Here is a 15,827-nt window from a genome sequence, read left to right on the forward strand (position 1 = left end):
TAAGTGAACAAAGGAACAAAAGCAAAAAATAATAATTTTATAATTAACATAGTCATTAAATACTTGAAATAGAGCAAAAGGTTAATAAGAAAGTTTTTAAACTTTTTGGAACAATGAATGAAGGCAGTCCATGTAAAAAAAAAACCTCTTTCTATTATCTCACAAAGACTGTCCTTTCCACCAAATACTTTGGTGTGAGTTAACAGAAAAATGCATTTCCCACGATCTATATATTGAAGTCATTTCTTCACAAGAAGGAAGGAAAATCATTCTTCCTTTCTTAGGACCAGGAAGAGAAAACTACCTGGTGTACCTTTTAAAGCAAAATACACAGGAAGAGTGCATACTGACCAGTCTTCAACAACTCTGTGCTCATTACATTTTCAACAATTCACATAATTACAGTATACATTTTTTGTTGGTTTGCCTTTTAATTTTAGAGCATTCAGAACCCTTACTCTCTTCCATCTGATTTTCCAATCAGCCTAATCTGCAGAGCACGTTGGCTTTTGGATCACTAGCCTGGGTAACACCACTTATCCATGTAAAAGTAATATGAATTATGACACAATTTACCTAGAAACCCTAATCAAACACCACTGCATGCTGTAATTCTATCAATTCTTCCCAAAGATCTCAAATTTCATGTGATGTCTAAACTATGCATTTTACTGCAGTCTTCTTAAATACTAAATTCAGAAAAATTTTAAATCCAAATAAAGCAAGATAAAAAGTTGACAAAATATGAAACCTTTAGTAATCCTTAAATATGCATTAGAAACTGCTGAATATTCTTTTAGCTGTCAAATTTGTGTTCCATGAAAAATGTAATTAAAAAAGAATATTAACATTATATAGCAAAGTAATTTTTATTGTAATTAGTTTTACTGTATTTTTTTCTTTCCTTTGGAAAATAAAACATATCTTTTTGCAATTTTATAGTTTTCTCTTCATATTAACCACAAAAAAAGTCAGAAAAATATATGCAGAAGACTACAGTATGCATCAGAAATCTGTGATGTCTCAACTCTTACGTCAATATTTGACTTCACTGTAGTGAAAAAGGATCCAGTTAAGTTAAAGCAGTGCATTTCGAAATTTTAAGGAAAGGCTAAATTACAAAAAAGTGAGAGAATCACCTGTGAGAGGAAACACATTTCTGTTGACTCTAAAAGAGCTCACATGTAGTTTTATAAGCACTGTAAACACTAAATCTATTCTGTAAGAGGGGCTGATGTTCTTTGATTGGACCTCATTTTATTCACTCCTCCAAGAACGACATGAAAGTCAAGGCAATAATCTACTTTACATGCATCAATTGTATATCAGAGGTTAAAAGAAGTCAAGAAAATGTAACACAATAGCCCAGACAAAAACTGCAATTTAGCATAAACATGACATGCATTCCAACATTACAATAGACAAGCATCCAGCAGCATCTGTACCATTTCCCACTCCTTGAACTACAGCTTTGACTACTGCCATCAGTGGGTGCATTTTGCCATTACCCAGAGGGATGCCTGATAGCCCCTGAGCTTTCAGGTATGACTTAAAAAATAAAGAAGCAGAAAGACAAATCTGTAATTGAAAAAGATCTTAAGATGGTTTAAGCTACAAGAACCAAGAAAATTAAATTATTTTTAAAGTTTCTAATTTTTTTATCTACAAGATAGCACTTCATGGAAACATACAGACTGTATAGCAGCATCAAGTGCTAGAAGCGCTTGCTTCTTGCAAATTGTTGTTTTACTACATTAATTATTTTCACTGAGTAATTCATAACATTTACCATGAAACAATCAATTTGCATTGTAGCACAGACATTCAGGGGAGTTCTAATGTAACACATGCAGAGTTTGCACCTCTTGGTCCTACCTCTCAAGAAAGCATGCACAGACATGGTGATGTAAATTATACCACTACAGGACTGCTTTGGGTGTTGTTTTTACATCACCTGGATTTTAACTTCACTATGACATAAAAATCCATCTGTAGAAAAAAAAAAAGTTAACTGGAAAGGAAAAAGTTCCAGCTTGCCAGTTTTTCACTCACTTTTATTAAGCTTTACATAATCACCTTTGAAGAGATCTAGAGCTACAGATGTCTTCCAAGGCTGCTACTAAAGACCTGTAACTTCTCTCCATTCCCAACATGGAGGACCAAATTTATATGCTCTGCAAGTGAACATGAAAAGAGCACCTATTCCATTTTTATGCCACCAGTTAAAATGCTTTCATCTATGTTTTTAAACATGACTTCTGCAAGATGTGCTTCATAAAAAAATCATGGGTAGGTAGTGAGCCTCACAGACTCTACCAAAACTGCTTTGGCAAAACATAGAGAACTCCCCTGTAGATTTGTAATTTGTTAAATATCCCAAACTGATGGCACATGAAATTTTCATATCATCCACAGTCACATCCCTTTTTCCTAAATAAGTTCATACTTTATGAATAATTTAGCTTCTATTAATATTGCTTCACAGAGATAAATAAAATTATACATCTGTGTTTCCACACACACATAAAAACCTTGCAGTCAGTTGCAAAATTTTTGGGAATTATTGTGAAATGTCAGAAATCTCTTACAAGATGCGAAGTCTGTAAAAATAATTAGAGATGTCTGTTGATTTCAAAGGCTATGATACATCACAATGACCCATTCAAGGCTGACTCCCACAAGGCTCCAAAAACATTGATAATCAATCACTCTCCACAGCAGCACAGGTGCAGGCTACAGCAGAAGTATTAGGTGTGGAACCTGGCACTCGAAGAACTACAGGCTCAATGCCAGCCTAAGTAGAGCTGCCAGACTCTGTTTAGTAGCTTTATTCAAATCCATACAAATGTTGGTCTTCCATTCCTCTCAACAGAGAAAGTAATCTAAGAAGCTAAAACTTATAGACTGCCACAAACAGAGTAACTTTCCCTGAAAAATATTCTCATCACTTTAAAAAGAAGAAATCAAGCTTGCTATAATGACATTTTAATTAAATCTTACAGAACCTATTTTATCACATAACATTTTCATGTTACTTCACAGAAGCAATATATTTTCCCATTTGTTACACAGTTTCTCCCACACCCACTGTACATTGTGATACCAACCTAATTTTGGATCAGAGCCTGCATGCATGCATACACTTAACTATATTCACATAACTCATGTCATTGATGCAAGTGCGCTCAGAATGAAGTTAAGCAAATGCACGAGTGTTCCAAGATCCAAATTCTCCTGTTGAAAAAGCCTTGGAGCTAGGACTTTGACTGATATAGCTGAAATTCCATGCAGTGGTCTTTTACGAAAACAACAGATTGCCTTTTTAAAAAGCTTACATTCTCTGCTACAGAAACTGGTATAAAAACCTATCACAACACAATTCTAAAACTGATAACTCTCCCACTGAGCAGCAATGAGAATATAGTGGAGCAGTGAGCTCAGAAGACAAAAGATTATGATAATCTCTTTATTCTTTGTGATGTACCTTGATAACAGAACTCCTTGAAATAAATATAATGAGAGAGATCACATGCATCTTGCATTATTTTGAGTACAATATACAGACTCATAGGAAAGAAAGTCCTTTACTCCAAAATACTTTCAAATAAAGTATCTTCATTATGAAAAGAGAACTAAAAACTATCTTTTCTCAGAGAACTGGACTCAATCTGCAATCAAAAAGGGTAGGAAAGAAAATCCTTTATTTATAATCTTAATGTTTGAAATAAATCAGTGCACAAAAACGTTTTGTGGTATTTGTTATCAAGTCTTGAAAACAAAACTACAAGCATTATCTATATTCTTATGATGCGGAAGGGAAACTAAAGGTTGCCTAGGAGCAGTATTGTTCAGTGATGACAAAGTATTAAAAAAATGCTACCCGCAATGCCACCAACAAAACATGTTTTGCAACTTGAAATTCTTTCCTATTTTCCCTGACATCACTGACAAAGTCTAATTCTACAGCTAAAGTTCTAAATGTAGAGTAACTAAAATAATTAGTAAGGAACTGGACAGACATAGGCTACAATAATAAATCATACACAACCTAGAGGATCGCACGCCTTTAGTACACATGGCACACAAATATCTCCCAAAAACCTTTTCTAAATGTGCAAGTGTACAAGTTAGAGAACTCTGCAGGTGTTTTTAAAATCATCTCCAAAACGACCTGTACAATAGATCTCCTGCAACTTAATGAGGCAAAATGCTTGCACTTCTGACACATGTTCCAGCCACAAAGTCAAGATCTTTTACACACAAGAAAACACAGTATCAGTTTATGATAGGTAATATAATGCAATGGTCTATTACAAGAAAAAGCAGCAGCAGGCAGGATTCCTGTATCTCTTACAGGCAAATGGGCTCCTTTCTTCTGCAAAGTGTAGAAAGAAAACTACATGGTTGCCACTAATTCTGGACTATTCAAACTTAAGGGGCTGCAGTTTCACATCTTGCATTATTTGATATGTGTGTGCTCCTACTCACTGGAAATCGGAAACAAAGTATCCATTATTAAATATGGGAAAGAGCAAATGTGAAAGCATGAACAACAGCTAGTATGTTCCCTACTGTCATCAGAAGTATGTTCCATCAGCAGAAACTCCAACAGCTTCAATTTCTGTTTCTGATCTTTACAAAGCCAACACAATAAAGTAACAGAATACAGCAGAAAATAAAAGATTTTGCAAGTTTGTTGTGCTGACAAAGTAAAAAACATAGTTTCACAGTTGTATTTTTTGTAATTGAAAATACTCAGAATTTAATTTTTATTGAGTACAAAAGCCAATACACCTAATTCAAAGATTCTAGAATATGCTTGAGAAATTGTCTGCCAGAAAAAAACCCCATTCTACATTTTAAATGCATGAAGTGACTATCTTGGCAAAGTAAAATACTGATGAAACTAGGTATCTATATTATGGTGGTGGCCTTGTTTTTTACCTTGAAGAGGCATTCCCAAATTTTGAGCATTAGTGTTTTATTTCCATTATTATTTATTCTTAATATTTTTTGTAAAATGCCTACAAAAATTGTTTACCAAATTTTTAATAGCTTTAATAATAAAATATTATATTTATTTATCTCTTTAGCCTTCCCTGCATCACTATTTATGAAAGAAAAGTGGGTGTGTTTAAAAAAAGCTTCAATTGTTACGCAAAAAACATCTTGAAGTTGCACAGAAATATATTAAACCAGAACAGTGAGTACAATGTTATGTTCCCCTAGGCACAAGGGCTCATTTTGCTGCCAGAAACAATCTAAACCAAATTTCTTGGCATGCTTTGTAGTCAAACATGAAGAGATTAAGCTAAAGAAAATGCATTATAGAGGAGGAAAGACAGCAGAGACTAAGGTGCACTAGCTATAATTGCAAAATGATTTTAAAAGTAAATTCAAAGAATGTAAAATTAACACCTGTGGCAAATAACAAAGATAAAATGAATATACAATACAGTTAAAAATATGTTTATCTCACAGCAGAAATGATAACAAAACTGATGTCATAAAACTTATTAGAATTACACTTCACTGTGGAGTCTATTAGTATTTTCTATAAAGTGCTTACAAAAGTGGCTACTTTTACACATTGTTCATAATGGTGTATTATTTTTCCCAATTTTCAGTAATCCCTTGAAAGCCTCAAACTAAAATTAGTTCTCCTTCTGAAGCAGTTTTTTCCTGCAGTACTTTATTATTATAGGATTGGCTTTTAAGTGCTGAATACTTACTCATACTTACATTTTTCTGCAGGCTTATAAGCACCAAATAGTGAGCAAAAATACAATACTACAGGCATATCAATCTTGAAGGCATGTCTTTATCATTATGCAGTTAAATGATGCTAAACAGTCATGGTCTGAAAGACTGACTGGTTCTCCATATTTATAACTTCCCAAAAACTTAGCTTATTTTATCATTACATAACCTATAGCCAAAAGATATTAATGCTTTTCCTCATGAGACAATCACTGCAAAAATGAGACTATTTTCCTTTTAAATATACAATACATTTGTTTATATACCAAAATTCAGGGCAAGCTGCTGCAAACCTTATCCCTTGCAAAGTGTGACAGGTTTGTCTACAATGGATTGGAAATATGATTTACTACAACACTGCCTGAAACTGTGAGGCTTTAACCAAATCTAAAACATCTGCATAAGAAGGGGAAAAGAGCTACTGAACAGATAAAAGTAAAATCTTGATTCTTATATCAAATGTTATGCATTTTAATACGATTTTTTCCCTGATTTATGTAAAGCTTTGTGGTTTTCATTTTCCCTAGCCTGTCACATTGAAGTGATGTATGGTACATTTTAGCATCAAGTTTGCCATGAGCAATAAAGTCAGTGCCCCCAAAGAAATATTAATATATTATCAGTCTTCTCCACCATGCCACATTCCCAAATTTTCCTTTATTCAGCCTATTTGGTTTTGCTTCACATAGTTAGTTGATATCCTTTTCACAGTCTCCCACACAAATATTTAATGTTTTATTTTTGAAAGAAATCCAAAATTAGAAATTGACAGGATGAAATACAATTTACTTTCCAAGGCAAGATGAGGCCATCATGGAAGAAAAACATTGAGGTATTTTATCTGTTTGGAAGAATAAAATTTAAAAAAAAAGGAGGGGGAAGAGGGGAAGGCATGATCTATCGAAAGACATGCAGGAAATGTTGCTTAAGAGACATGAAATGTGAAATACCAATATAATAACGTTCTGTAACAACCTCTCCACTTCTATCATCAAAGTGCAGAAAGACATAGGGAGAGCTATAAAAAGATGAGTGCAACAATAAAAGAAAGATCATGAGGCACTCTCTTCAACAAAATACTAATACTTGTATAGGCTCGGGAAAAAAAATAATTTTAACTGTAAAATAGTAGAATGAAAAACAGAAAATAGATGACAAATACAAAGAAAAATATTTTCTGTTTTGACCTTAGTTCTGCTCACATGACAGTATGCAACATCTAAACCATCAGAGTTCCTATTCCTGTTCTGCTCTTTCTATAGAATCATAAGCCAATAGAATTAAACCCAATGAACTAATAATGATTCCTTTGAAATTTTTGATCAAGATAAATCTCCACATGATTCGATGTCCTTCATTATATGTATCTTTCATATGGAAAAAACCAAACTCCAGAACATTCAAAAAGTCAAGCACTTATAGGTTAGCAAGTTTTTAAATCATCCACTTTACATCAGAAACATCAAAAAGAGACGCCACCTCCCACTAAATCAATACTGTTCATACAATTTCCTAATACAGCTGTGTTCTACAGTGCAGCTGCTCTACACAGGTTACACACGTGCTTGACTGAACCACATTGGCTGAGCACCTTGAGGTTTCAAGATAAAAATGCCACACAAATATCCTACCTCCATTCATTCACTTGACACAAGGAAGCATTTGTGTCCGGTCTTTCCTAAGGGTAAGTTCAGAAATTCAACTAAATATGTACACCGTTATTTGAATGCAACACCCACATGAGAATATGTAGGGTCACTCCAAATTGTGACAAAACAACACGACTAGAAAGCATGCACACAGCCTTAAAGGAAAACAACACTTGCAGCCTACTTGCCTTATTGTCCAGGTGTAATTTTAAAAAATGAAGGTAGGCCACAGGTGCGAATGCATCTGCTGAATGCACAACCACCTCAGCTGAATCTCTGAAATACAAAATTTTTATCATCAAATAGTATAGTACATAATTTCATATAGAGACAACACTTAGTCACTGTATAACACAAGCTCACAGGTAGCTCCCTGAAAATCTATTAATTTCTTATCAATGTTTTCATATAAACTAAGAAAAAGTAGTTTGTTATATAAAATCATGTTGAACAATACCTTCAAGAATTTTCAATTTTCAAAAGGAATAAACTCTATTTCCTGCGTGAGCTGGCACAGGAGATGCAACAACAATCATAAAAGCACAGATGAAATGCAAAGAGAAGCTTGTTCTCATTACCTCACCACCTGGGACCCCCAAAGCAGCCTTCAGGCAGGGCCACAAAAGAAGGGACACATGCACTGCAGAGACTTGGTCCATGCTAGAGCATCACCAAACCTTCTGGTCATCCCTGTATCTCCGGGATTTGCACAGGCGCAGTATCCCACTGTGCTTTGAGCTTTCCCGCAGCTAGGCAGGAATCTCTAGCTCGTTTGATAGGGCCCCTAAGAGTATTACAGGTCTATGTTATCTAAACACAGATGCTCTACTCATCCAACACACAAGGCCAAAAACAATTACTGCGATACGTGTTTTTGACACCTCAGCTGCAAGTCACTTTAATGAGCGTGTTTACCATCCTCCTTGTCAATCTTCCACTATTTTCCCACACTTACAGACCAATACTAAGAGAATTAGCTAGCTGTAGTCTATGAAAGCATAAACTACACTGTGCTTTAGATCCCAGAGACTAATATGTCAATCTTTAATTTTCATCAACAGGAGATTTTTCAAAAGTCCATTGTTTTGTTTAACGTTCCATGGATTAGTTTTTGAAGTATTAAAAACTTACAGTCTTGCCCACTGAGAAATTGACTGATTCAACCATCTTGCATCTGATAGTGAAGACTACTAGACACAACTTTTTAATGCCAAATGTGTTGGTAACAATGTTAAACTTCCTGTGTGCTGATTCAAATTAGTTAATTTTAGTTTTCATTTTTACAGACACAATCTGTCACACTTTGATTCACAAGAGACAGTATCTGTCATATCCATCTGCACAATTTTACTACTTAAGAAAAAGGTAGCTCTAAGAAACAAACATCAGAAGGTGAGAAACTCAAAGAAAACATAAGAGAAATTCAGATGCAGTACAAGAAAATCTGAAAATTGTTGTAAGTAAGGCTAAGGACACACATAATTTTCCTGAAACCACAGTGCCCTTGTTACCTTCATAGCGTTCAGAGAGATGATATAGACAGATTTATAGTAATACCACATAAAACCAATGCAAACTCAAAGCAGTTGAAGCTTTGTCCAGATCCCAGTTCCTTAACAAAAGTGTAAAATTACCAGAAATATCTGTTCTATAAAATGTGTTTTGGGATTTAAAAATAACAAAACATCACACAATAATGATAAAAACCTTTAACATAAGAAGATCCACTTCCCTTTAAGCAAAATTTTAAAGTATTTTGATAAATATGCCTCAGTTTCATTCTTGAGACTAATTATCAAGATTCTTTATGATTAAAATATTTAAGATATAAGATACCTTATACATAGTTCCTTAATATTAAAATTATTCTTTTCAAATGACCATGGTGTCTTCTAATTCTAACAGAAATAGGTAGAAAATAAGTCTCTAGCAAGAGGAATAAATTAAAAATAATAAAAAGCAGACACCAAGACTCCACTAGTACCTTCTACCAGGGTATCCTCAGTGTCTGAGTACATTTTCAAAAAACATTTCATACTTATTGTTCAAGTCCTACATGGGGGAAATCTAGTACCTTTTAGTGATGGATTAACTACTCAAAAGTAAATTAACAGAAAAGCTTATATCAGAAAGAGAAAACCAAAAATTTAGAGTTATTAAATGTGTCTGTTTAAAGAATACCTAGTAAATGTAAAAAAAAAAATTTAACTCCAAAGTAAAAAAGAAGCAGTCCTACTTGTATCCTGCATGTTCCAATTCACCAGTACAGCAGAGCAGATGCTAAGCTCATACCTATGTTAATGTTCAATAACTTTAGAAGTTTTGAGTACTTATTTGTTGTCCAAAAATTATTGCAAAGAGATCATAAGTATTTCTTCTCAGTATGAAGTGCAATCCTATGATATACAGCTAACACGTGGGTATTTGATGGAACCATAACAGATATGTTCAAGTTTAGTTTAAGATGCTAATATTTTTTAGGTGATGGGTAACAATAAGTTGATTATGCAATGCTGAAAATAGCATTAAAATATGTATAAAAATATATTTTCTGAAGTACTTCATTTACAGTCAGCCTCTCCAAACATACATTGTTATAACTGATAATATTTTCAGTCTTGTTCAATAGGAAATGCAAAAAAATAGGTGGAAAGCAGAGCAGTTCTGTTTATGTCCAGTGAGTCGCCAATTAAAAAAACTAATGAAGTCCTGAACTGGACATGTCATATCCAGCTTGGGAAATAGTAAAAAAACCCCAACCAATTCAAAACACAGGAAAAGCAGAGATTAAAATGAAAAACAGTGATTTGAGAGACCCCGAAAATTATCTAAGGCCATTTCACACTAAAAGCCTGAATTTTGAGTAGGAACTTGACTATATAAGATGATTCACGTTTGATTGTAGTGGAAACACAGGAATTTTGTTAAGGAAATTTTCAGAAGACTGAAAAAAATGAAGAATAGTTGAAAAACTGTCTTAATCAGCTATTTGCTTTGAAATCAAAATCATCTGAAGTCTCAAGACATCTAGAAAATATCCAATCATTTTAAAACACCCTGTAACACTTTCACAGGACAAATATATCAAGTTAGAACAAGTCTGAGAGTACAATCAATGCTTCTCAGAACATGACTATTTTCTCATGTTCACGGAAATTAGAATTTTATAATTTTGCTTTTAACTCCAAACCTAGAACTACAAGCCTAAACACAGAGCTAATAGTAAGGTATATAAAGGAAAATTGTATTTCCCAAGTATTTCAAATGTGACAATTTACCCTCCAAAAGATCAAACTAATCTGTGTTCCATAAACAAATACGCCTTTATCACAAGAGTAGGTATTAGATGGTATTCATATAGATGAGAAATAGATCTTTAAAATTTCAAGAAATGTTGATCAATTGTACTTTAAATATCAGCATAAGGACAGGAAATGCTTGGTACATTTCAAACACTGAGAGTAAGAAAGCTGACAATCGGATTACAATAGTCTACCTGGGAAAACCAGATAAAACCCAATCGGACTCTTGTTTAATATTATGGTTGTAAGATTTTGCTTTCACTACTAGGTACTGTTTATTTTCAAATATGTTTCACTCAATCTGCCATGCTTCCTTTGTGAGGCACATTTTTTAATGAAGACAGAGAAGAATGGCAAGAATTCAACTTAACATTCAAAAGCAAAATGCGTCATACAGTCTTAAGCTAAAGAGACTCCCATGTCTCCATAGTAAGTAACATTCAAGGTTGTATTTTATTTTTTCCTGAGCCAGCACATTTCTTTAGTTTGCAAGGATATACCATAGAAACATATTTTGCCAAGTTTAACAGGGCAAAAATCATTAACCAGTGTAAACACTACCTGCAAGTAGTGTTATAAATGAAAGGCGTATTAGATTTTTCTCCTGTTGTCTTAGGTTTATGTAGCAAGGTTTTGGTGTCAGGGGTTAGTGTTCAGAGGTGGTCTCTATGACAAGAGACCAAGGGATGCTTGCTGAGCTCATCAGCAACACTGATGGTGTCTCAGTGATAACATATTTTGAAAATATGCTGCAACAGGAGTGAGAAAAACATGGTAGAAACAGCCCTGCAGACACCAAGGTCAGTGAAGAAGGAGTGAGAGGAGGTGCTTCAACTGTCAGAACAGCTTCCATGTAGCCTGTGGAAAAGACCATGGTGAAGCAGGTTGTTCCCCTGGAGGCCGGGAAGAACCACATCAGAGCAGATATACACACTGCAGTCTGTGCAGAAACCCACACAGAAGCAGTTTTTCTGACAGGACTGAGTCCCATGGGAGACCCATGAGTAGCAGTCTGTTCCTGAAGGACCATACCCCATGGAAAACACATGCACTGGAGCAGTTCTTCAAGAACTTGCCTGGTGGGAAGGACACACACTGTAACAGTTCATGAAGAACCCATGGAGAAGACCCAGGCTGGAGCAGGGGAAAAGTGTGAAAAGAAGGGGGCAGCAAAGACACAGTGTTATGAACTGACCACAGTTTCATTCTCCATCCCCTTGCACTGTTCAGTGGGGAGGATGTAGAAAAGTCAGGAATGAGGAAGTGAAGTTAAGCCTGGGAAGAACAAGGTGAGGAGAGAAGGTGTATTTACTTCCCACTATTCTAATTTTTTTTATTATTTAAATTTGTCAATAAATTAAATTCATTTTCCCCAAGTTGAATCTAGTTTCCCATGACAGTAATTGGTAAGCCATCACATTGTTCTTTTCTAGACCTACAAACCTTTTAATCTTATTTTCTCTCCCTGTCTTCCTAAAGAGGGAGAGAGAGAGGAGCTTGGTAGGAACCTGGCAGCCAGCCAAGGTTAATCCATCACACCTGTTTTGAAGGCAAAAGTATTCTTCAGTGTCTTCCTCAGAAACTTTTAACTCCGGAGATGTTTTGGACTTGTTCAGGAATTCAGAGATCTTGAAAATCCTGACAGGTTTTAACCTCTTAAGTTGGAATCCTTACAACTCCATTTAAGTTTTAAAAATTGCATCAGGATGTAGTCTTGCTTTAGGAATGGTACTCCCAAATTTAGTGCCCCCACTGAGACTCTCCAAAACCACACTGTGCTCTCATTCACTCACTTCCCTTGCCCCTGTTTTCCTCTCCCCACGTGGTGGGAAGGAGTTGAGAATTGAGGCACAAAAGGTCAAGACCATGGGCTAAGACAAACTTACAGTGAGATAAGAAAATGAACAATAACAGCACAGTATCAATAACAAAAGAATACAAGAGCGAGTGATTCATATTCAAAAACGCTCACCTAGGACCCTGCTACAATGAGCAATACAGATGGCTCCCCCTCTGCCACTTTTCTTCAACTGGAAGGAATACTCTTCCCCTTCTCTCAGACAGAGGGAGAGAGTCCCTTTGCCTCAACCCTGCCAGTGAGTGAGGTGGTATCAAAAACATTAGGATCCTTGGCCATGCTGCCTCCCAGCTATTGCAAAAAATTAAACCTGGCCTAGCCGGAACCAGGAGAGATGCATACCTGAACCACGGATATGTAAATATTTGGAAACTCTACTAGCAGAGTTAACATGATTACAAAGTCTGTTTAGATTCAGAGTATATGAAAAGCAAGACTAAAAAGTAGAAAAAAATCCATAACTTAGATAAAGACAAAGAAACTACACAATATTTTTCTTGTGAAGTTCATACAGTAATAGATTCCACATGCATGACCCCCTCAAAGAGTATGTCTTTATGACATGAATAGTATAAGAGATAAGCAGGGCTCATCAAGCCAGAGACACACAATGCCAGTGTAGCTATTCAGTTTCCATTCCAGAAATCTATATTTAAAAATAGTTGAATAACTGTTTAAAAGTCCACTGTGCCATATATTTACTATTAAATAACCACTGATTTAAATATTTGTCTTTTATGTATTTATTGTGCTTTTATTTTTAACTTTTATTATTTTGGAGTATTACCAAGAGATATAAAGACAACTCAGCCAGACCATCTCTGTTTCAGCTCTTCCTAGTCACTTGAACTGTAGTTATATCACTGATAGCCAGATATACATTTAGAATATATTATAATATATTCCTACTTAAACTGCTCTTTGGTTGATCCCAAACCAAGGGCATAATCAACCAGTATTTGAGTGGATATCTGCCAGATTACCTGCCAATGCTTTAACCACTTTGTCTATTGATGTTCTCCTCCCAAATGCCATGCAATGAAATGGAGCTAACAGTTCTTGGTCTTACGGAAAAGTGAAACAAACAGACTTGCACCATGAAAGCCTTAATCGTATCTATGTGCTCCATAATCTGGACCTGCACTAAGATGTCTGAGAATCAATCAGCAATACATGATTGCTGGTCTGTTTACTTGCTTCAGAAAAGGAACAGCAGTCAAAATATCTCACTTGAAGCAAGCAGGCTTAGCTATTTAACAGGCTAATAAGAAACAACAAGACACAAATATTTTCCATAGCTCACTACACAGATTTCAGCAATTAATGTCAAAGGAATAAACTATCCAGTGTAACTGAGATGGATTCATGCAAAGTTTGCATTTAAAATATTCTTTAGTAATTGAAGAAAAGTGTTTATCGTTATCATTCTAAGCTACTAAATTTACACATACACACACACACACACGTACACAGTTAATGGAACCCACAGGCTACTGATGTGGCACTTTATCAAATTGAGCTGTAATGAAAGATAAATATTACAGGCAATTCACACTTCATGAAAGGATAAAAGTGTCAGTGTATAGGTACCAGTTTTACTGCAGGCCATAATCAGCAAGTAAACGAAAGTGCAAATGTCTAAAAAGTTTATAGCCCTCTATGAACGCCTCATCGTGTCAGGTATTGATTTAGGTTTTTAGAGGACTTTGCCAAATGTTAAACAATGTGTCTGTGAACATTTTTTACCTCTGCCAATTCCAATTACCACCTCTAGTTTTCTCAAACTAAATTTTAAGATGTTCCCATTGCTTTAATAAAAGGAAATAGAAGAAACTGTTCCTTACACAACTATTTTCTTCTTAAACAGAGGGCAGTCCAGAGTGAATGTTTCATATTCTCCACCTTCTCCACAAACATGGACTCCATATTTCTCAGAGAGCTAACACAAAAGGGAAATTGAAACATGTAAGTATTACACTAAAGAAGTCTATTAAACATATTTTGCTGAAAATTTCAAAAACAGTACAGTACATACTGGTTGCTGGCTGAGGTTAAACCACGTGCTCTTTCTAAAAGATTACACATTACAAGGCTGAAAAAACCCAAACATCATACAGTCAGTTCTTGATTTCTTTGTATGCCTATTACAGTGATCTAAAAATTACCAATTTGTTGTATTTTAAGTAGAACTGGCACTGTAATATTCAGATAAACAAATTGATTCCTAGTTCTTCTTTCTCAGTGGCCATATTCATCTAACTTTCTTTAGCATATCTATTTCACCTGTAGGAGAAACTTCTACTGTGAGTCAACATAAGAAGTAGCACTTCACATAGAAGTATACAATTAACACATTTTTTGTCAAAAGATTCAGGAACTGTATTCTATGTTTTGGTAAATATTCTTTCGAAAAAATCTAACAAAACAAATGAGAATTTTCTAAGTCAAAAGCAAAAAGCTAAAGCAAGATCTAAAGAGAGAGACGTTTCCTTTATAAATTGTACTTAATATACTTTCTAAATCAACGTATATTTATGAATATCCCTGAAGCTCTGGATACCTCACTTAAACACATAACTAGATAAACCAAAACATACAAAATACAAGATATGACTATCTTAATTAATCCCCTCTTTATAAATGAGCAGCTGTGAAGCATGAACCAAAGTTCTTTTGCTGGAGTAAGGAGTGCACAACTGCTCAGTAGCTCACTGTACTACTGTTTTAATGTACTGTGCTGATAGATAGTAATCAAGCACCAGATCTGAGCATGGGGACACCCTCTCCCCATCTGCAGGAGAAATTAATGTCCTCAGCAGCAGGTGATATCACCTTCTAAAGTGTCACAGCAGTAGCTGATTCAAGCCAAGCCCTGTCCAGGTTTTTTAACATTAAGCAAGCACTAACAGTCTGCTTTAAGTGACTCATGAGAATTTGAACTTCAGTCCTCAACTCCATTGCAAACACTAATGTTACTTTTGGGAATACTTACTTTATTATAAAAGGGTTCCTTTATGCTTTTTCCTTAGAGGAACAGAAACCCAACCATGATGCTTCTGCAGTTAAAGTAGAAATACAGTTCTCCAGAACATCAGAGAGGGTTAGAAAAAGTCTATCTGGAGGCTAGAAGATAATTCCAAATCTGCTGTTTCTTTTTAGACAAACATAAGACTGGGTTATTTATGCATCGTAGATTCCATTTTTTATATGGTTACCAGAATATTTGTGTAGCAAGTCTGTTTAATATATTCAAATGAT

The 15,827-nt window shown here is 35.0% G+C and overlaps 1 protein-coding gene across 17 annotated transcripts in view; it reads right to left on the minus strand.

Annotated features, from left to right (window-relative positions):
- Window positions 1-15,827, minus strand: part of DPH6 (diphthamine biosynthesis 6) — a 230,753-nt gene that overhangs the window by 149,750 nt on the left and 65,176 nt on the right. For all 17 annotated transcript variants that reach the window (XR_007204465.1, XR_007204462.1, XR_007204463.1 and 14 more), the window contains exons 7-8: window positions 14,414-14,508; window positions 7,598-7,685 (exon numbers count right to left, since the gene is read on the minus strand). Coding sequence is in view for 11 of the 17 variants with exons in the window: in XM_048308053.1 (XP_048164010.1) it covers window positions 7,598-7,685; window positions 14,414-14,508 (183 nt within the window). In the remaining 6 variants the exon portion in view is untranslated. The remainder of the gene's footprint in view (window positions 1-7,597; window positions 7,686-14,413; window positions 14,509-15,827) is intronic.

The sequence above is a fragment of the Corvus hawaiiensis genome, chromosome 6, assembly GCF_020740725.1.
Source record: "Corvus hawaiiensis isolate bCorHaw1 chromosome 6, bCorHaw1.pri.cur, whole genome shotgun sequence".
Lineage (NCBI taxonomy): Eukaryota > Metazoa > Chordata > Aves > Passeriformes > Corvidae > Corvus > Corvus hawaiiensis.